Source organism: Oryzias latipes, chromosome 21 (assembly GCF_053564925.1).
Source record: "Oryzias latipes strain Hd-rR chromosome 21, Olatipes_Hd-rR_3.1".
Taxonomy (NCBI): Eukaryota; Metazoa; Chordata; class Actinopteri; order Beloniformes; family Adrianichthyidae; genus Oryzias; species Oryzias latipes.
The window spans coordinates 3,679,523-3,700,866 of record NC_136257.1 but is presented as its reverse complement, the minus strand read 5'-3'; the positions used below and the strand labels follow the sequence as shown (position 1 = coordinate 3,700,866).

Here is a 21,344-nt window from a genome sequence, read left to right as displayed (position 1 = left end):
CCCGTGCGTTCGTCTTCCTGGGACACAAAAGCACACAGACTTGATTGATCGGTAACTCTAAATTGCCCTTTTGAACAAAATTTCTCTGTCTACGCGTGCCTCTGCTCTCGATTGGTGAAATGTCCAAGTGGGAAGGGTAGGCTTATTCCTCCAGTGTTACCCTGCTCAAGTCACAAAGCAGGGAGAGAAGATTGGTGCACGGATATTCCAGCGTTTTTATTGGTATGAATTAGTATATTCTTGCTGTTCTGATGAGTATTTGATAAGTGAAAAGTCAGCCATTTAATTATTATTATCAAAGCTGAAAGCCTTGCGAACTAAACCAATATACACAAAAATTCATACAAATATTAAGTTTGTTCAGTATTCGCAATGCATCCGTACCAACCCTTGCTAAGGTTCTATAATCTCGCGGTCCTTGGGAACAACAGCACTGTGGAGCAAACCAACCTATTTATGCCGTAAAATAATCGTAATCACACACCTTTCTCGCTGCTATAAATGCCGAACACTTAAATAACGGTTTGAAGTGACTTTACTAGTTTTAATTTGTCTTTCTTGCGCAAGAGCACGAAGTAAACACTTTTAACCCACCCCCCTACAGAGTAATGGTAGCGGCCACACTCAATAAAAGCGACCGGCAGTTCACTATCAGTTAGCAAACGCTATAGCTAAGTACTACGTCAAAGAAGGAACTAGCATGATTTTTCTCCTTTCCCCTTACTGTCGGGAATCATAACATCTAAGCCAAAATTCACATTGCCGTCAAAGTGTTACACTGTATGTGTAGAAACAACGGTGATTGCGGAGAACGCTTATATTTACATACGGTTTGTTGAATAGGGCTCAGTTAGCATTTGGCTAACAGGCTAATTGGTCTAGGGGGGCATGCGCTAGCCTAGTAGCGTCCCACATTGGAGTAGGAGACAGACAGCGCTAAAGTGACAAGAAGGCGAAGCGAATCCGCCCTTATTCGTTTGGTTTATTGATTTATTTTTCTTTAGAATAATGGCGGCCCCTACTAACGAGGCCTTGTTTTTGCTAAAGGATGTGAAACCCGGGTCGAAAAATTTGAATATCGTGTTCATCGTTTTGGAGATAGGTAAGTCGACGCAGATTATTGTGAGGCTAAATCAGCCTCCCCCCCGCCCCCCGGGTGTAACGTCAGTGTTTGTCCATATGTGGACGCTGTTGGCTGCTTCTCACGCCAACAACTCTTAACCAATCCCACTAACGGTTCGGTGTGTTTTCATTAGGGCGCGTGACGAAAACGAAAGACGGCCACGAAGTCCGCTCGTGCAAAGTGGCGGACAAGAGTGGCAGCATAGCAATCTCAGTTTGGGACGAACTCGGTAGTCTAATTCAACCAGGAGACATCATCAAGCTCACCAGAGGGTAGGACATCCTTGTCTTTGTTGTCACGTAACACAACTGTTGTGGTGTCGACGTAGCAGTGCTGATATACAATATCTCTGTTAGTTATGCATCTATATGGAAAGGCTGCTTGACTCTGTACACTGGAAGAGGAGGAGACCTCCAGAAGATTGGAGAGTGAGTAGCAATTCATGTTTTTACATGTTCATGCACAACATGATCCTGTTTCTAAGTGTTTACCTTCATATAACGTATAATCTGTGTCCTCAGATTTTGTATGGTGTATTCAGAAGTGCCCAACTTTAGCGAACCAAATCCAGAGGTCCTAGCCCAAGCAAACCAGCAGAACAAGTCTGTAAGTAGTCTGATGGGAATCCATGTTTAGATTTGGTTTATTCCAGCTAAAATACATATATACATATATAGATATACATACACATTTATTGGTAAATTAGCCAATCAGGACGCAGCAGGACACACTGTGCTGTAACAACACAACAAAAACGGTTAATTGTGATGTAGCATGGGAACACTAATTCAATCTTTGAAGTCGAATACTTCTCCATGGAATCCACATCTACGTGGTCAAACGGTATGACGGGTAACCAAAGGAGGAATTAGAATTCCACTGCTGTCTTAGAAATAGGAGATCAACTGATGGTTGTTCAAATATTATTTGTTTGTTCTTTCCTAAGTAATTGATAATTATTTGTCCTCGTAGGGTAAGCCGGACCAGAACCAGCGAGGAAACTCTCCCCCGAATCAGAACTCAGGTACACCTGCTCCACCAGGTCAGTATTTTTATATTTAGAATATAGGATTAATGTGATGTAAACATTTAAGCGATGTAACAATGTTTTGAATAAAGAAATTGAAAAGCATTTTGAGCTAAATTCACTTTTTTTATGTCATCAGAAAAATGTCACAAGAGCATTTAGTTTAAAAACTCAAAAAACACCGTTTTCATCAGGGTGGGTCTTTAAGATTAGCATTCGGGTCAAACAGAACATTAGAAATGCTTCGTAAACATCGACACACTACTGTCTGAACCATTCATTCTTGCAGACGTTTCTGCCTGCATCACGTTCTTATTTTGGATCTGATGATGGTTTGTCCTCACCTGTCAACTTTCAGGTAACGGTGCCTTGCCACCATTTGCCAACAACCCCCCACCCGGCACACCACGCGACTCCACGTTTGGGGTCATCGGACGACCCAACGGCCGGTCACCTGGCAACGGCGCGCCTCCCGTTAACGCCGCCGGACCGCCGCCGGCCACAAAGTCCTCAGTTACCATTAGCAACGGCAGGGACCCACGCCGCGCCAAAAGATGAAAGCGGGAGGGTGTGACAGGGTGGGGCTCCAGGATCTCTGCTCCAGTTTGGCTGGCTCTTGACCACAGCCTGGATCAACATGGATGATCAACTTTTACATTGTTATTGTTGTTTTTTTACTCAAAACTGTGGTCAGACGTGTCATTAGTCCTTTGGAGTGCAAGTACACTTCTCGAGAAGCCAAACCCGACACCCCCACCCCCTTTCTGTTAAACTTCACGCCCTACTTGAACACTCGATGCACTTTCTTCTCTTAATTTATGCTGAAACGTGGCGACCCGTTAGTTTCTCCTTTTTAGTTTTCATTTTGAAGTGGTAAATGCCTTAAGTGGAGTTTTTGAGATCCAACGCCCCAGGAGGAGATGTGAGGCGTCTTCCTGCTCTTAACCAAACTGTTCAAAGATGTTGGTTGTTTTTAATCATTTCATTTTAACCAATTTGGTCGTCTCAGATCAGCTCTTAATGTCAGAGATTGTCATGTTTGTTCCACTGCCTTGTACAGAAAGTTGTCGATAAGTTTTCTGTTAAAACCTGATCTAAAGACTTTTCTGAGCTAGAATCATCACATTTACTGTTAAACTCAACCAAATTAAAGTTCAACTACAGAAGGTCAGAAGCAGCTGGAAGTTGCTGTTACTTTTTTTTTTTAAACTCTTCGGCTCCATCTAGTGTCCGGAAAATGAAATTCTTTTGCTTTTCTGGAAAGTGTACAGAGAAACCATTGCATATCGAACGTCTCACCGTGTCAGTAAAAGAATGAAAGCATTTTTTTTCCTATTGTTTAGGCCTGAAACAGTATCAAGAAGTGCTTAAAGTGGAAGCAACACATTGCATACAACGTCAAAACCCATGTTTCTTCACATCCTTTGTTGCACCAAGCACCATCCTAGACGTACAGACAGCTTAGAGTTGCCCCATTTTTACTGTTGATTCACAGAATGTTTTCCTGCAGAGCATAAAGGAACAGAAAGAAGGATTTTCATTAAAAACATCAAGAGCCAAAGTGTTTATAACTTTCTAAAAAAAAGGTAGTTTTCAAAGAAAATCTCAAGCTACTATAAGAACACTTTAACATTCTCACTGGTTTTACAACAGTCCCCTTACCTAAAAAAAAAAAAAACACAAATGAATTTATCTCAATTTAATTCATTTTATTTCAGTTCTTTTGTTACATCATACAAAACGAGGATCACCAGTGAACATTACACTTTTTTCAATCCAGCCCAGCTTTCATAACAGTTTTCCTTTCCACAGTACAGGTTTATTGTTACTATTACATTTTAAATAAGTACTTATGATTTTAATTGTATTGATGTGAAGAAAAAAACCAATTTCTTTGACAAGAGTTTGAGGAAGTGAATTGGAGGCGTATTTTACTCGTAACAACTAATTGCTGCTTTGACTTTCTGAAAAATGTTCAATATCCAGCAGACGTATGTGTTTGCAGATGTATGTACAGCATATAGAGAGCTGCCTTTGTCTTTTCACCAACTTCGTGTGTGTGTGTGTCCGCCAACGACCGTATAAGAGACCTGGACAGAGCCAGTGTGATGTCATCCATAGAAAACGCCTTACTTCCTGTTCCAGCGGCATGAAGCAACATCTGTTGCCACTTTTTGCCATGCAGATGCTTCCATGTTGGAACCAGAAATCGTCCATAAGCAGCGATTGGTCCGAGTCTGTCTGAATCAACGTTTCTATGACAACCACTCTGATTGGCCAGTTTATACCACGAAAGACTTGAACTACAGAAAAAAAATATTAAAAATAAGATGATTAACAAGCATATAAAGGCATCAGAGTAAGAATAGTTATTCTGACACAGAATCACTTGAGTAACAGCTGTTTATTTCTCTATAGAAATTTGTGGGGTTTCGGCTTTTCGGGACCAGCAGGTACTTCTCATGGGAACGTGGAGGGTTGACTCAGTCCAGCTCTCATATACAGTCAATGGTCTCTGTGGCCTTTGAACTATTTTTCTGTTCTTTTACAATGTACAGGTCGAACATGGCAGTAGGTCACTTTTTATCAACAATAACTGACAAATGCATCCACCCTCTGGTGTTTCCATTTTAAGCAACATCAATCCATCTAGAATTCTGGATGAATTGGGGCGTCCTGACAGCAGTCAGTCTTGTCAGAAGGTGGATTGGCACGACCCCAGAGCTCAGCTCCGACCTTGGATTGTGAATTTAAGGTCTTTCCCTGGTTGTTTTGGACTTTCATGATTTTAAGTCCGCTTGTACACCAATACCACGGATCAGGTGCAGTTTGAACGTAGAAGAGGAGACATGTCATCTCCCTTCACGGACCAATAATGTCTCATAGTTTAGAAAACTTTGACCTAATTAAAGCAACAAAAATGAAAACAGGATTTTAATATCACTGCTGATTTTAGACAGAAACTTGTTTTCTGGTAGACGGTTTCTCCTTCCAATATTTCCCTGAGGCCTATTTCCAAAACATGTTTACATACTTTAGTTTATTGCTGAGAAATGAAGCCCAAGCCTTGTGACATTGTGAGTTGAAACACATGAGAAGTGTGGCGGGAAGTGTGATGCACTCATGTGCCAACAGACATGTCATGAGCTGGGGACTTCCTTCTGACAGCAGCGGTGGATCAGATGGGCTGATGATCAGATGCCGGTAATGCGTTTGTGGCCAGCGCAGATTTAGTCTGCCCCCCCTCCCAACATAGTTGATTTTAACAACTCTCTGGAGTGATTTATCCTCCACATTTTCCAAAAAATAAAAAAAAATAACCCTATACTTTAATGTAAAGAGTATGAAACGAAAGCCGAAGGGTTACAAAGTCAAAAAGAAACAACAAAAATATTATTTTTCTCCATTTTTTTTCAAGTTTCTCGTTTTTTATTATTTGAATAATTAATAGAACTACTTATTGCTTTCTCTTTTGGTTTTGTGGAATAACCCAGTCAGAACAGTTTTCTAATACCCAAACACAAGTTTTACCAAAATACTGTTCAATGAACATAGAAATGTATAATATATTCAGTAAAAATGCTGTTATATTCTTTTTTTCTGGTCAACATTGTTAGAAAAAAGTGTCAGTGTAATGTATTCAAATTGGAAATAGACCCCTCCCTTTTGAAAGTCTTGGTCACTGAGGAAAGCCAGAAGAAGGGAAGTCTGTTTGCGTCTCGTCACCTTCTGAGACACAAGGTTTTTGCGGTGGAGGAGACACAACGATGACTGGTAAGAGCTTAAGCACTTCTATTACAGAAGACGGGAGCTTTTATTGTAAAATATTGATTTACATGTTTGTTTTTTCCCACCCTCACAGATTTTAACGTGTCTTCTCTCTCAAAGTTTGAGATGGACGACTTCAGCTCCATTTACGAAGAACTCAACTTCACCTACAACTACACAGAGTTCATCTTGGACCCGGACACTCAGCCCTGCGACACTTTCACCTTTCCCGACGCCGTGATGATCACTGTGTGCGTTTTCTACGTTCTCATCTTTCTGCTGGCGATTCCCGGAAACATGGTGGTGGGGGTGGTCATCAGCATGAACAGGCGGACGATGACTCCCTCTGATTTCTACCTCTTAAACCTGGCAGTCGCCGACATCCTGTTGGCCCTCACGCTGCCATTCTGGGCCGCCTCCGTCACCGTGGGCTGGGTGTTTGGTGACGCCCTGTGCAAAATCGTCACCGTCCTGCAGGAGCTGAGCTTTTACTCCAGCATCCTCTTCCTGACGTGCATCTGCGTGGACCGGTACATGGTCATCGTGCGAGCACTTGAGGCCCGCAGGGCCAACCGTCTGATGGCCAGCTGGGGTGTTTGCGCCGCCGTCTGGGCCCTCGGGGCTCTTCTGTCTCTGCCGGGGCTGTTCAGCTCGTCGTTCTCCTCTAAGAACTTCACTCTGTACGTCTGTGCCGAGCAGTACGATCCCAGGAGTGCAGACGAATGGCGGCTGAGCACCAGAATCCTCCGCCACACTTTGGGTTTCCTCCTCCCGCTGGCCATCATGGTGCCCTGTTACGGAATAACCATCCAGCGCCTCCTCCACATCCGCGGGGGGTTCCAGCGTCAGCGGGCAATGAGAGTGATCGTGTTCGTGGTCGGCGCCTTCCTGCTCTGCTGGATGCCGTACCACGTCACGGTGATGACAGACACATTTTTCAGGGCAAAGATCGTTCCCTACAAGTGCCCGGAGAGGATGGCGGTGGACCAGGCCATGTTTGGCACGCAGAGCCTGGGGCTGCTTCACAGCTGCATAAACCCGGTGTTGTATGCGTTTGTGGGCAAGAAATTCAGACGGCGGCTGGGGCAGGTGGTGAGGAAGATGGGCCTGAAGGAGAGAGGATCAGCCAGCAGAAGCAGCAGGTCTTCTCTGTCATCAGAAATCACATCCACAGTCATGTAAACGTTCACTCCGTTGCCTTAAAGAAACTTTTCTGAGCTTCAGAGGAACTTTATTTGTTGTCCAATAATTCTGCGATTTTTCTAATTGCGCTCTAGTGTTTTTGGATTCCTTTGGCTCTGGTTTCCATCCAGAAATGTTGCAGTGACCTGAGCAAACATCTCATAGGTCTGTTTAAAAAAGGCCCACTCTGATCATCATATTTTAAATGACGCTGGTTTTAGACAAAACCCCTCCCACCCTGCATGGCTCTAGTGGACGCAGCAGAATGGAGCAGAGCAGGGCTCCAGTTGTGTTTCCTATGTAACAAAATGCGATCTTGTCAAACAGCTGCTCCTGATTCACAACGATTTGAATAAAGAAATCCTCGGAAAGGCAATTTTAAGCTCAACTTTCTATAAATATGTCATCTATTGTGAGAAGAAATGCTGCAAAGACATGTTAAAAACCCCAAAACACTATTTTCCTCGGAGTGAGTCTTTACATTCTGTAATATTGTTGCTCTTTTCCTGGTTCTTGTAAAATATTTTAAGCAATGTCTCAACATTTTTGTAAATATTTTTTTCTTTTATTTTTTGCCTGATAGCAGATTGTTGTGTATTTGTCTTCTAAACTATTTTTACAGTTTCAGTAATTCAATGTTTAATAAAATGTAAAAAATGTTTCTCATTTTGTGATTACCAAACTTCTCACAGTCACTTGATTTAAAAGAAATATTTTTGTTTTGTGTTTGTCCTTCAGATTAATAGAGGAAACAAAATAGAGAAGTTGTACTGACTTAAAGACTCAAATTTCATAAATTTCAGGTCAAAAGGCGATGTTTCCCTTTTTTTTTGGTTTTTTTTAGAGGAAGACAGATCTGTTTAGAAATCCTAAACAAGTTCAGGCTGTCTCATTATTTTGCAATTTTTTTAATTTTTTAATCTATCTCACAAAGAGAAATAACACAAACACTGTTGTAGTAATTTTCTGTAACACAATACATTTTTTTCTGGCAAAAAAAGATTATTTTTAAAATAATTTTTCAATTAGGCTGACTAAAGATGAATTTTGATCTAAGAATGTGAGTTTAAAAAAACAATGATTTTTGTACCACAAGCAAAGTCCAGAAATGCAATACTTTATTCTAAAGCTCATTACTATCTTCTTCCACTTTTGGCTTCTCCCATCAGGGGTCGCCACAGCGAACAAGTCGCATGGTAAACTTGGCAATGTTTTACGCCGGATGCCCTTCCTGACGCAACCTTCTCAAACCGGGCTCGGAAGCGGCACAGAGGTAGAGAAGGGAACAGGGAGCAGCCCGGAGTCGAACCCTGGTTTCACTGACAGAAGGCGCCGCAAACCAGCACGAGCTAAACCGGCTCCCTCCAAAGCTCATTACTATCATTTGACTAATTTGCAGTTCTTCTCCCCTATTTCAGATATGGCACCAGTGATTACCATCAATGAATTTAATTTACTTACAATCTGATTTAGAGGCGTCTACCAACAAAGGGATCCTTTAAATAAGTATTTATTAACACGTATCTAATTTTATCAAATAATCATCAATTAACTGTGAAATCATACCTGCTTAAGGTTTACATCCAAACCAAAAATCTCTGTTTATTTCATGTTTAGCGTGCTCAGTAAACACTCAGGTAACTCTGTTCCCATCAGTGTCACATCAGTATGTGAGCAGGTGGGACAAAGACTAACTGCATGATTGTTTTTGCATGTTTGCTGTGTTTTTCAAACCCTTTGCATGCTGCATGTGGACACGCCCCTTAATTGGATGCACCTGCTCATAATTGAGAGACCATATAGGAGCGGAGCGGAGAAGACGCCTGCTCAAGGAAGTTGCAGACTCTGGGAAAAGGTTCCCATCCGGCCAGGAGGGCGCACGCCCCAGGGGCGCACTCCGGGAACCACTGGGCCTGTACGCACAGGGGCCGCATTTGGACCGCCAGTCCACTCATCAGAGGCACCGATGAAGTGAGGAGGAGCAATTGGACCGCTGGGACTGCCAGTTCTGCCATGCAGTCAAGGGCAGGGACCCTGCCTGTGTTGTAAATAGCCTGAGGCGACTTAGCAGACTGGTTGAAGCACACAAGAAGGCTGGGTGCAGCCTGGATGTTGGAGTGCCTTTGGTGCTGCCGCAGGAGTCCCAGCGTGTCGAAAGGCCAGCCAGAAGTTTTTTTTAACCATATCTCAGTGGCCAGCCAGGTTTAATGATCAATAAATTGTTGTTGTGGCCAAAATTCCCGGTTCCTCTTTGGTGGCGTTTGTGTTGTCACCCAGATCATCCCTCTAACCTGCAATAATTCAATTGAATATTTTCCAGTCCATCTCCTAACGTCTTACAGCCTTTAGCCATTTACTACCACCCCCATCACAAGTACAACAGTCTGAGCAGGACTTATTTTCTCAAAGCTAAATGAACTACGGTCTCATCTCTACTTCCTCTTTTTTGTCTTTCTTTACTAAACAGAGAACCTTCCATCTTGACTGTTCTAACATGTTTGTTTGCAACAACAACAACAAAAAGTGGTGGTCGAGGCAGAGGCCCATTCAAGGAGTTTGGCACTGCCGCTGCTATTTAACCCTCATGTTCTGGTTTTTAACGTTGGTCAACACTTGTTGGGGCCCCTCTTCTGGTCTGGGGCCCCAGCCATTAGCCTACATTACCTGAGTGGTGATTAGCAACACATTTCATAGCTGGAACAACATTTGGTTCAAGATCCACTTCAATGAAAATCATATTGTTGGTGTTTTTAATGATGGGGGACAAATATTAAGATAATTAACTCAAAATTGTGTGTCTTTATGTAAGTTGTTGTGAATCAGAAGCAGATGAAGGTTTGAAAGCAGTTGTATTTGCGATATAGAAAATGAGCTGGGCTCCCTGCTCTGCTCCATTCTGATCATCTTTGTTTTCCTGGAATCTGATCAAAACTGTACGGCTGGATAGCTATAATATTGCTCCCCACACTCAAAAAAAGGAAATTACCAGCCAATTAAGTTAACGAAAAAGTAACTTGTCATTTCAACCAGAAAATTTTATGTTTGTAAATCTTACGTGAATGAATCATGTCGATTGTACATAAAAATAATCCATTTAAAAGTTACTAATTTCAATCATGTTGATCCAACATGATACCATTAAATTGGATGCATTAGTAATCGCAAGGAATTGTGGGATACCATTTTCTTTGTCTATCTGGGCAGATTGGGGTCTAAGTGTGAGTTTTTGTCCATGGGTTTTATTGTCTAGCTGTTTTACTCTGTTTTAACTAGTGATTTAAACTGTTATGTTTATTTTTTTTTGCACCATGAGTTAAAGTTTGGTAGAGGATGAAGACCAACCCCCTTGTGTGGCAAACTGTTAATGTTCCAATACTTAACACAGAGTTCGCGGTAATTGAGCTCCTGTCTTGTGATGTGGGACTTTGCTGGGTAATTCATGTCTTTGATGTGAAAATTAAAAGACCCATTGGTTGTAACTTTGGAACAACATATCAATTACAGATGAATAAATAAAATTATAGAAATAAATAGAAATTCAAGTTAAATAAACTTAATTTACTTAGGTGTGACCAATTGAAGTGATTCAATTAAATTGGATCAACTTTTTTCTTTTTAGAGTGAGCAACAATATCAATTTAAAGTTGGGTGCAACTGCTCTATTTAAATTGAATCAACTTAAATTTATTAATTTGAACCTAAATACATTAAGTTGACCCAACCTAAATTCATTAAGTTGAGCCAACCTAAATAAATTAAGTAGGACCAACATGATTCATTTTTGTTCAAGTAACGCAATCTAATCATGTGGATATCCTTTCCATAATTTTTTTATGTTCATTCAAAGTGAACGTTTTTTGAGTGCATTTTTGATAATGTTCGGTCAGTTGTGTGAGCGGCTGCCTCTGCAGAAACTATGTCCTAGTAAACGATACAGTTTTTTTTTATTTAGACCAGAAATGGCAGAATCATGAGTGAAAGACCACTGGGAACTCTTTGAAAACAGATCAAAAGACGAACAGAGTTAGTTCTTCAATAAGTGCCGTCTCATACTAGCATGAAAGTGGAATTCTTCCCACACAAGAATTTTGCATTTCAGGTAGGTAAAAAGCAGGCTAATGTTTTGGGGCATGCACAAGACAACTTTCTTAGAAAGTATGAAGGATTCTCTTAATTTTGTTCTGGAAGATGTACAACTCCTGCACATGAATTAGGATCACCAACTGTTAAAACCTGTACCATGTTGGTTCATGCAAAAAAAATAAAAAATCAGAAACTTTATGACTTCTGAATAAACCAAACATAAAAGTCATTCCAAATATCAACCACTTATTTTTCTTTTGGGGGATATTTTGCTGCTTACTCAGAAAACGGCTAAACTGGCGCTGGCCTCTACATGACTTGCAAACTGAATATCTGTCTTGTACCCGCAGCCCCTTCCTCTGTGCCAAGTGTTGCACCATGATCTACTGACCTCAGTTTGGCTAAAAATGACACGAGGGGCGGGAGTCGTGTCGTGAGCGGGCAGACAGACCGCACAGCTGTCATTGTGAGGCTAGCAAGGCTGCAACTGTCACTTCTCCCAGCAGACTCACCAGCAGACGTAAGGCGGGTGCTGATCATGATTGGAGCACTTTAACGCATGGGACAAGGAATCGGGAGTGGGGGGTTAACGTTCAATTTTACCAGATTGGATTTGACGCTAACTGGAAGTCAAGGAAGGCGCAGATCAAGAGACAGGAGCCTTGCATCGAAATAACAAACCGATTGTAGGTGTGAAGAGTTTGTCCTGTGGAGTTGTTGCCCTCGTACAAAGGAATACAGGTGGACATCAGGAAAAAGGAGCCGAAGAAGCAGGGCCGTCACTTCCAAGAGACAAGTCAAGTGAGCTACTGTTCATGCAAAATGAGCTGGTGGGTCTTACCCTAAAAATACTGGTGTGCAGGAGAGTGGTAGCTACTTCATTAGAAAACTGAAGTCGCAAACAAAGGTTTTAGAGGTTTGATTATTTCCAGAAATACTTTATAATTTTCCACAAAAACATTTGACTTTTTTTTTACTGATGGTAAAGAATTCTACCCAACTTGTCTGGGGATTGTATGTGAGAGTGTTGCCTCAAAAGGACACGTTTGGCCAATAGAAGATCCACCTGGGAAGCTAGTTTAACCATGAGAAAAGCTGACTTCCAAATGTCCCTAAAAAAGGGAGCAGAGGAAGCAGCTGCCCCCTCAAGTCCCATCATACCCCCTAAAAGGTCCAAAGCGAACCCTGACCAGGTTGTACCAGAGCCTCCTGGTCCTGGACGTCCTTCGCCCACTCCCCCTGTTTTCGTCCGTAAAATGAGGAACTCTGCGGTGGGGACAGGGTGTGACATCCGTCTGAAGGTGACTGTGGCTGGAGACCCTCAGCCGTCCCTGTACTGGTACCACAACGATGCTCTTCTCAACATGGAGAACCAGGAGTATGGAGGGCTCTGGATTAGGGATTGCAAACCCAGTGATGCGGGTCTCTACACCTGCATCGCCAACAATCACCTGGGAGAGGCTCGGACTAGTGCTGTGTTGGCTGTTCTGGACCTTGGTGAAGGTAATATCTGCACATCCAACAGCTCGCCAGGGTTTACCACCAACAATTTAATACACGCCAAAAAACAAAGGTAAATAGCTATACAGTTCAAGACAGCGGACACGTTGCTGCATACTTTCAGGTTAGATAGAAATTTGGTCTTTATATGGATATCCAAAATTCCAAATCTTTCAATCTTTAGGATAAGTTTGTTACTGGTCGTCACTCACAGACACAGAAGGACACTTAGGAGCTGGGACTGATGATGTCACTTCAATGAAAAGCACTTGTAGGATCACCTTTAATTCCTTTTCATTATTAATTCTATTTAAGGATTATAGTTCAGCAACAGGATTTATCTATAAAGATTTTTATTATTCCATCACAGTGTTTGCACGCCTTTGTGCCACACTGTATATATGTGCAAAGAAGTTGCTTAATTAGCAAACTAAGCGTTAATAAACCTGTTTGTAAAATTTTTGAGAAGAATCACCTTTCAAAATTACTTCAGCCTGTACTTCAACCCTACTTTGAGTACCTTATAACTTGTATGACTTCAAGCAACAATTTCAAGAAACTTCAAAATCTTGTGACTTTACCTACAAATACTCCAGCTGTGATAAAATCTAGTCATTAAAAGATTTCTATAAAACTCCCAAAATAACAAAGATTGTCTAGATTCAGCTTGAAGGCAAGAACCAAACATTTGGTTGGTCCGAACCTTTTCATTTTCTGCAGTATAAGCCTAAACTGTGAATACACTGATTGTTATTTAACACTATTCAGAGCACTTTCTGCTCTACTTTGTACTTTGCATCTTATAAGTGGATAATTTTGTGGTTTGTTGTGTGTGCGTGTCAAACTAGTAGAGAAAGTGCCAAACAAATGAAGTTTTATTTGATTCGATTAATAGAAGAGGAGTAAACATAGTTCAAGTTTTTAATCATAGTGAGCATCTACAAACAAGTTTCTAAGAGTAAGTGTCAGACCTGTTTAAACTCTCCCTTATGCAGGCAAAATTACTAGAAAGGTTGTTTTTTTTTCAGATGAGCAGAGCTTTTAATTAAGGTCTGATTTTCACAAGGCCACGCAGGATTAAAACATGTTTTGAATTCCTGATCTAGCCGAGGTTTTTCAGCTTGGCTGTGTCTATCCATCAATGCTCAAAAGCCAATCCCCTAAAGAATGAGAAATAAATCCTACATTTTTTTATATGTTGGCCAAATGCTGTTAGCTACTTTGAATAACATCCAGTGACTGTTTAGTCGACGTGCATTTTGTATTGTGGCTCATCATTGTGCGTTTATACTGTATGTCCACATAACTGGTCATTTTTAAACTTCCTGTTTTGTTTTTTTCTTAATGCACACTCATTAGTTTTGAAACATGGAGGTCATACCATTAGATTTGCTCATGTGGGAGCTAAAATCTCTAAATCTCCTGTGCATAATTTACACATTTTGGCAATGTCAAACTATTAAATATATTTGTTGAAGGTGCATAAATGCAGGAACTTTCAACTTCTATCATTATTCTGATATCTCCTTATAACTACATGTTAGCTACATGTTTTTAGAGAAATCCCATATTAAGAAACTCGATATGATCTGTCAATTATCTGATTAATTTTACAGATCTGCTAATGTAGGGAACCTCCCAACTTCCTGTTACTTTCAAAACCTCGACATGTGTATTCTTTGTGAACATGGTGTTGGGAATGGTTCTAGCATTACCCGGTATATTAAAGGAAGAAACATTTCTGAAAAATATACAACACTTAGGTGCTTTTATCTGTTTGAACTCCATCTAGTCTTTCATTTATTACATTTAATTTGCACAAATGTAGATTTAAAACCAGGACTAATTTTGGACAAATGTCAATATAAACTTAGTGGTATTAGTTTTTAGTGAAATATCTATAGTTCACGTGTTATTCGGATTTATCATTATCAGATACCTGTGTTATTGGATGACCTGCACCTGATATTTCTGTCAAAAATACTTGAAAAGTCCTGAAATGCAAGAAACCATGAAAATCAATTCTTTGATTGTAAATAGACAGTACTTGTACTTCAGCTTAACCAAAACAGAAAGGTTTTGGTATGGTTCCAAGGAGATGTGTGTGTTTTAGATGTACTTTCCTCTTGGAAAAAGTCCCCAAATGTAGTCTGTGAATCCTGCTGTACCCTCTTTCCTAGTTTGCTCAAACCTAAAGCACCAGAAAAGCCGGCCGACACATTATGGTGGACTGCAGAATGAAGACTGTTTTACATGAAGCCCCATGATCAAATTCTACAACATCTGAAATAGCGACTCGTCGCATTTCGGGCAGGCACACTCGACAAAGTTACAGGTTACTCCCCTAGGGCGAGTCAGTCAATTAACTCACCTGCTCAGCCTCCTATTTAAGTCAGGTGCACAATTGTTCATTCTCTCTTACCTTCAGCGCTCATTTTTCGCTCCTCCCTCCCCCCCGGCTTCCACCTGTGGGCTCCGTTACGGGGTTTGTTACCCGAAAGTTTAAGGAAAAAGAATTATCTCAAGGAATTGAACGGAGCCTTATGCCAAAACAAAGTTGTGAAATCCAACCTAAAGATGTTGTGAAATAAATATTATTCTGCAAGGGTTGTCTGACTGAAATGAATATTGTTGTAGTGTTTCTAGCTTTCTGTATGGATCCAATTTGGACAACTTTCCTTGTTACTTGGTGCTTTAGAAAACTAAAACAGATGGAAGGATAAAGAATTTCAAGTAATGCAGAACATTTTTCGAATTTAAAAAAGCCAAGTTTATTCCAAATTCAAATACTTTCATGTGATTGGATAATTTCTTTAACATGTAAAAACACACACGAATGAATCAACATTGATTCCAAATTGGAGTAAACTGCTGAGTTTTGTTTTAAGTTCGTATTTTTCGTACAACTAGAACTAGAACAAAAAAAAACAAATTAATTCCACCTTAATTAATCCCAGTCCAAGCAAGGTTGGGTGTGATTTAAAATGCGATAAGGTGTAAGACTGTGTTTGTAAACTTGCTATTAACAAAGTTGGGAGTTAGCGTAGTTACAGCAGGCCTGATGTTTGTATCAGCTATTTTTTTAGAAGTTTGAGTATTGCGTCAGCTAACTTGGCTGACATGTAGTCCATGTTGACCTTTTTTTACATGTTACTAACATAGACTAAAACAACCGGACGATTCAAGATGTGACGGCACACATGGAAAACGCATTACTCCCAGCTCTCGCGAAATGAGGCAAAGTCCCTCAACATTGCTTCAAGAGACGGGCGTTTCCATGTTGAAACCATTCGACAGTGATTGGTCCGACATGCTAACACGGCTAACGTGCAGCGTTGCCGGACTGCGTTTTTGTACGTGTTACTAACAAGATTAGGAGTTAGCATAGCCACAGCAATGTTTGTTTTAGGAATATCTGTCTGTTTTTTTTTTTTTTTTTTGAGTGCTGTAAACAAGGTTGGGAATTGCAGGGATCATGAATACGCTAACACAGCTAACGCTTCGGCTTCTAACGTGTAGCGTGTCACATCAGAGTCTGACTGACTGACAGACTTAACTGTGACTCTTTTGCTTAATGTGGTTTATAGTTCAATGCACCTTAAATATGACATCAGTTCTAAAATAGACCGTTCATTGACAGTGCAGCTTATAGTGGTCATAGATTAGGTCCAAATTTTATTTTCGTAGAAATCTGTTCTAAGAATGCATAAGGTGATAGGGGACAGAAATGACCTCTAAGAGGTGACTGACGTAGTGAGTCGTTCTGCTTTGACTTTTTGCTGTTGGAGAGGAAAGGGAAAAGACAAGATATCACTTTCCACAAATACATACAGGTGTGATATTGTGAATTCTGCTTTAAGAAGCAACCTATAGGCTTTAATACATCAACAGAAAACACGTTACTGGTGCTGGAAGGGACATTTTTTTCTTTTGATGCCTCATTTCCCCTTTGATTTGGTGCAGTTCTCTGCTGGGTTGCCATGCGTCTACTTCAGCTGTCCCATCACTCAATGAACTTCTTCTCCCTCTCTCCGTTCATCTCTCTTTCTCGGCCGCCCCTCGTCCTCGATCTCTCCGTAGTTATTTATACAGTGGAATGTGCCTGGCGTTAGATTTTTGTGATGTTAGCAGACCAGCATTTCTCTTGTTACACAGCAAGACATCACTGCTAATTTTAGCCAAGCCCTCCATGACTTACCAGTCTCGTTCTGTTTGTCAGAGAATCAAACAGGTTTGAATCATCCGGGTACACGGGTAGGAAATGTGGGATACGTCTGCCTTCCCTGTGATACGTTTTAATCTTTTAGGGTTGACCAATTGTTCATGGTTTTCAGTTATTGCATGTACAGATACGCAAAAACAATCAATTTATTAACAGAAATCCATCGTATGTCTGAGTTAAATTATGATTTGATTTATTAATTTCTTTTTTTTTTTACTTGTTCTGATGGCCTTTTGTGTTGGACAGTTTTTGCTGTCAAAATAGGGGGTTATGGGCACACAAGGTCCATATTTGTATAAACCCCTAGTGGATTTTAGGCTAAAAGTTATTTATAGTAATCAGATTTGCATAAATTTATTTTTTGGACGGGATGGAAAAGAGAAGAGAGAGGTAAAGAGTGGAGTATTAAAGACCCAGTGCGATGACAACTGTGTTTTTTGTGTTTTTAACTTGTTCTAGTGGCATTTTTCTGATAATGGTGGACATAGATAAAGAATATTAAGCTTAAAACTGCATTTCTGAGTATTTTTCAATTCAAAACATTGTGAATCAGGAGTAGACGCAAAAAATGCAGCTTGAAAACAAGCATTACTTGTGGCACAGAAAATACGGTGGGTGAACCACAAGCTCCCTGCTCCGAGCTCTCAGCAATGGGGAGGGAAAATTGGGGCGGGGTTGCCAATGGTCCCTTCCACTACTCAGAGGTGAATTTTTGATGAACTCCTGCCGCTCCCCAGAAACTGTGTCTTAGAAAGCGACTAGGACAGGCATGATTTTGGCTAATAACGACAAAGTTATAATTAAATAATTGAAAATAGATCAAAAGACGATCGTAGTGGGACTTTAGGGACGGTGACGAGGTTCCAAAAAAAGTAAAAGAAAAAAAAGGAAGAAAAGGCGGAGGGGTCAAGAAGTAGGAGGAGGGAAATTGAAGATTAACCCTTGTGCTATCCTAGGCACTTTAACATTGGGAGTTGGGTCATCTAGACCCCAATAGACAGTGCTCTGAACCTTTTTTCTTCAATGATTTGTGATCTTCACTTGTGTCCATGGATTACAGGAAATCTTTCCACCTTTATCCACCTTTGTCATGGTAGGGAGAACACGTCAATGTAAGGGGGGGGTCATCTAAGATAGCACAAGGGTTACAAAAGGAAAGGGGTAGAGTCAATCATTATTATTTTCAGATGTAGATGTTTATCTGAAGGGTTTGGCCCGTCCACAGACACATTCTTGAGCAGATTAAAAACGTACCTTTTGGCTTCAAAAACCTTCAGATTTGACATTTTCTTGCAGGTGAGAATAGTTCCAATATCTCTCTTGTTAAGAGGAACCCCAAAAATAAGAATCAAGTGACGATAAAACACAGTTATGGCACTATAGACCGACATGGGTGTTTTTACAGTTATCATATGGAATGAGCTTGCAAAACACAAAACAGTGTTCCCTCATTCAATACTTTAAAATAACTCTCAATAGGTTATATCCTCAAAGTAGTAATCCTTAATTCCTATAATTATTATATATTTTAAGGCAGTAAAACCTCTCACATTTTATACACTTTTCTCAGACAGACATGAACATTTTTCACATTTTTCTCTGTTGTTTAAACTCTCATCGTTGATAGAAAATAAGTCCAGTATTGTAGAACAGTGGTCCCCAACCCTTTTAACCCTTGTGCTATCCTAGGCACTTTGAAATTGGGAGTTGGGTCATCTAGACCCACTAGACAGTGCGCTGAACTTTTTTCTACAATGATTTGTGATCTTCACTGGTGTCCATGGATTACATGAAATCTTTCCATCTTTATCCACCTTTGTCATGGTAGGGAGAACACGTCGATGGTCATTTTGACCCAATAGGATAGCACAAGGGTTAACGCCGCGGACCAGTATGACGTCATTTTACAACATTTTACGGACCAGTCTTTAAGATGTGGCGGACGATTATTGTAGCAACGCTGCGATGAAGGAGGAAGAGATATGTGTCAAGACGAACTCTGGGCTTTTATTTTGACAAGCATGTCATCGTACATTGCACAGGTGTCATCATCCTCTCTCCATCCCACACTCAAGGTGTAAAAAAGAAGTCTTCCACTTTCGGCTTCTCCCATCAGGGGTCGCCACAGCGAACAAGTCGCATGGTAAATTTGGCAATGTTTTACGCCGGATGCCCTTCCTGACGCAACCTTCTCTAACCGGGCTTGGAACCGGCAGAGGTAGAGAAGGGAACAGGGAGCAGCCTGGAGTCGAACCCGGGTTTCACGGACGGAAGGCGCCGCAAACCAGCACGAGCTAAACTGGCTCCCAAGGTGTAAAAAAAGAAGTACTGTCTATTAAATGTAGATTTCATTGTCTTTGGAAGTGGAAGGCTCCTCTTCTGTCTCCTGGCTGGGCCTTTTCCCCTTGGCAAAAAAAAACTTTCCAAAGACGTTTGTTTTTTTATTCATTTTAGCGGTAATCTATCAGGTGACCGAGAAGAGCACCTTGGCCTGCGTCAAGAGTCACATAGACTGATGTAACAGAGAATCAGGCAATTTTTTAAAATAAAACATCTTTACTTCCACTTTCGGCTTCTCCCATCAGGGGTCGCCACAGCGAACGAGTCGCATGGAAAATTTGGCAATGTTTTACGCCGGATGCCCTTCCTGACGCAACCTTCTCAAACATCTTTAAGTTTCCAAAATATATAAAATGGAAGGAATGTGAGTTATTTATTATTTCTGTGCGGCCCGGTACCAAATAACCTACGGACCGGTACCGGTCCGCGGCCTGGGGGTTGGGGACCGCTGTTGTAGCATGAAAAAGAAAAGATCTGATTGTATCGAAGATTTATTAAATTTGACAAGCTGAACACATTCTGTACTGGAGAACGGATTGGTAGACAGTCAATCAGGATGCAATACACAATGCGCTGTGAAAAAGGAAAGCATGCAAACTGTGCAAAATTAATCCACAAATCGGCGAGACTGCTAAAGGTAAAGTACAATATAGCAAGGGAACACTTCACACTAATATCTTATATCAATTACTGTTGACGATCGAAGTCCTTGTCAACCCAAATTGAATGTATACATGTCAGAATCAAATGGAAGTTTGATTTTTAATACATGTCTAAAGCTTGTTTAGTAATGATTTAAAGAGTCTTTGGAACTTTAGACAGAACCAGAGTGTGACAGTGGCTCCTGTCCAGCGTACTTGGAGAGCTTCCCCGACATGTTGCTTTTCTCCTGGAACATGCCTGTGAGTGAACAGGTGCAACTAGAGCTACACCACGGAAACCCCCTACATGACTATGATGCTTCCAATGAATGAATCAACACGCAGAATCTGATATTTTATTTTCCACTGGACAATATATTCTAGTAGCTTTTTACACCACTTCAGAGAGCAGGAAGACCTCAACTAAAAATGGCAGAAAAAAAAAGATTAAGCTAATGGTAATTGTTTGAATAATCTATCTACACTGTGACAGTGACATCACTGAAGGATAGCCACAGATTCATGGTGTGTAAAACTATGCCTACAACAAATGTGATTTGTGGGACAGGGGCGCCCAGTACCAAGGTTAAGTCAATGTACAGAGATGCGATCAGAGAGTGTCAGGGGCAGTGGTCTCTGGCAGCCGTGTGTTTGAGGCGTTGTGTTGCAGCGCTCAACCAGAGACCCTGATTGGTCAACGTTTGACCTGTTTAACTCCTAACGTGTGTCCAATGGCCACACATCTTGTACATAGAATCCAAAAATGGTCGTAGAAACCTGCGTAGCAATGCATAAATTTGAGAGTTTTGAACACAGACGCCTGCAACGCATGTTTACATGAGCTTATACCATGGTCCAGGTGAATACTCGATTCTGCTGGGTGTGCGTTAAAAAGAGATATACCACAGGATAACCGCACGGTGAAAAAAGAAGTTCCGGTCACTTAGCTAAAATGTTTTGTATCACTGCGCTGGCTTCTTTAAAACAACCTTTTGCTTCATCGTTTGGACAAAAACAAGCAGTAAGACGTGAACTTTCTCTCTGAACTGATGCTTTATTCAACCCATCGGAAAGATCAGCATATATATATATCGCTTTATATCGCCGAATCTTGACTGCAGCGGTGGTGCGGCGCGACGCTGACTTTTTACGTGGTGTGGTATGCTAGTCCGCTTTTTGTGAGAAAAGCGATCCAAATCGGAAAAAAATCCCCAAGAATTAAGGACTAAAAACTTGTTACTATTTAGTGACCATGGTATAAGCAGGTTAATGGCCTTCGAACTGTGCATTATCACATTTTAACGCACTTCGCCACGGACAGTTCAGGCTTCCACGTGGTGCGTTAAAAAGTGATAATGCACACTTCGTCAGCCATTAACCCTGACTTATATGTAGACATTTCATTGGAAGTGCTCACTTGAGTACATGTTGCCGAGGGCGGGAAGAATGTTGCTTTTG

General features: G+C 41.0%; 2 protein-coding genes across 2 annotated transcripts in view; both read left to right on the top strand.

Moving 5' to 3' along the window:
- The first annotated feature begins 653 nt into the window (after window positions 1–653).
- Window positions 654–3,473, top strand: nabp1a (nucleic acid binding protein 1a). The gene is made up of 6 exons (XM_004081410.5): window positions 654–1,102; window positions 1,257–1,395; window positions 1,480–1,551; window positions 1,645–1,729; window positions 2,096–2,165; window positions 2,509–3,473. Exons 1-6 carry the CDS (start codon window positions 1,009–1,011, stop codon window positions 2,706–2,708), a joined length of 660 nt encoding a protein of 219 aa, XP_004081458.1. The 5' UTR covers window positions 654–1,008; the 3' UTR covers window positions 2,709–3,473.
- A 2,368-nt stretch (window positions 3,474–5,841) lies between these two features.
- The window catches only part of spegb (striated muscle enriched protein kinase b), a 52,380-nt gene continuing 36,877 nt past the window's right edge, over window positions 5,842–21,344 (top strand). Inside the window, exons 1-3 of the mRNA XM_023950761.2 lie at window positions 5,842–5,924; window positions 6,013–7,086; window positions 12,417–12,686. Coding sequence (XP_023806529.1) covers window positions 5,918–5,924; window positions 6,013–7,086; window positions 12,417–12,686 — 1,351 coding nt within the window. The 5' untranslated portion in view covers window positions 5,842–5,917. The remainder of the gene's footprint in view (window positions 5,925–6,012; window positions 7,087–12,416; window positions 12,687–21,344) is intronic.

What these genes read in the sequence shown, in the direction of transcription:
- nabp1a (XM_004081410.5), top strand. Translation starts at nt 1,009, where the DNA reads ATGGCGGCCCCTACTAACGAGGCCTTGTTTTTGCTAAAGGATGTGAAA. An exon ending in GTTCATCGTTTTGGAGATAG is followed by an intron (nt 1,103 to 1,256) that starts GTAAGTCGACGC and finishes TGTTTTCATTAG; the next exon opens with GGCGCGTGACGAAAACGAAA. An exon ending in CAAACCAGCAGAACAAGTCT is followed by an intron (nt 1,730 to 2,095) that starts GTAAGTAGTCTG and finishes TTGTCCTCGTAG; the next exon opens with GGTAAGCCGGACCAGAACCA.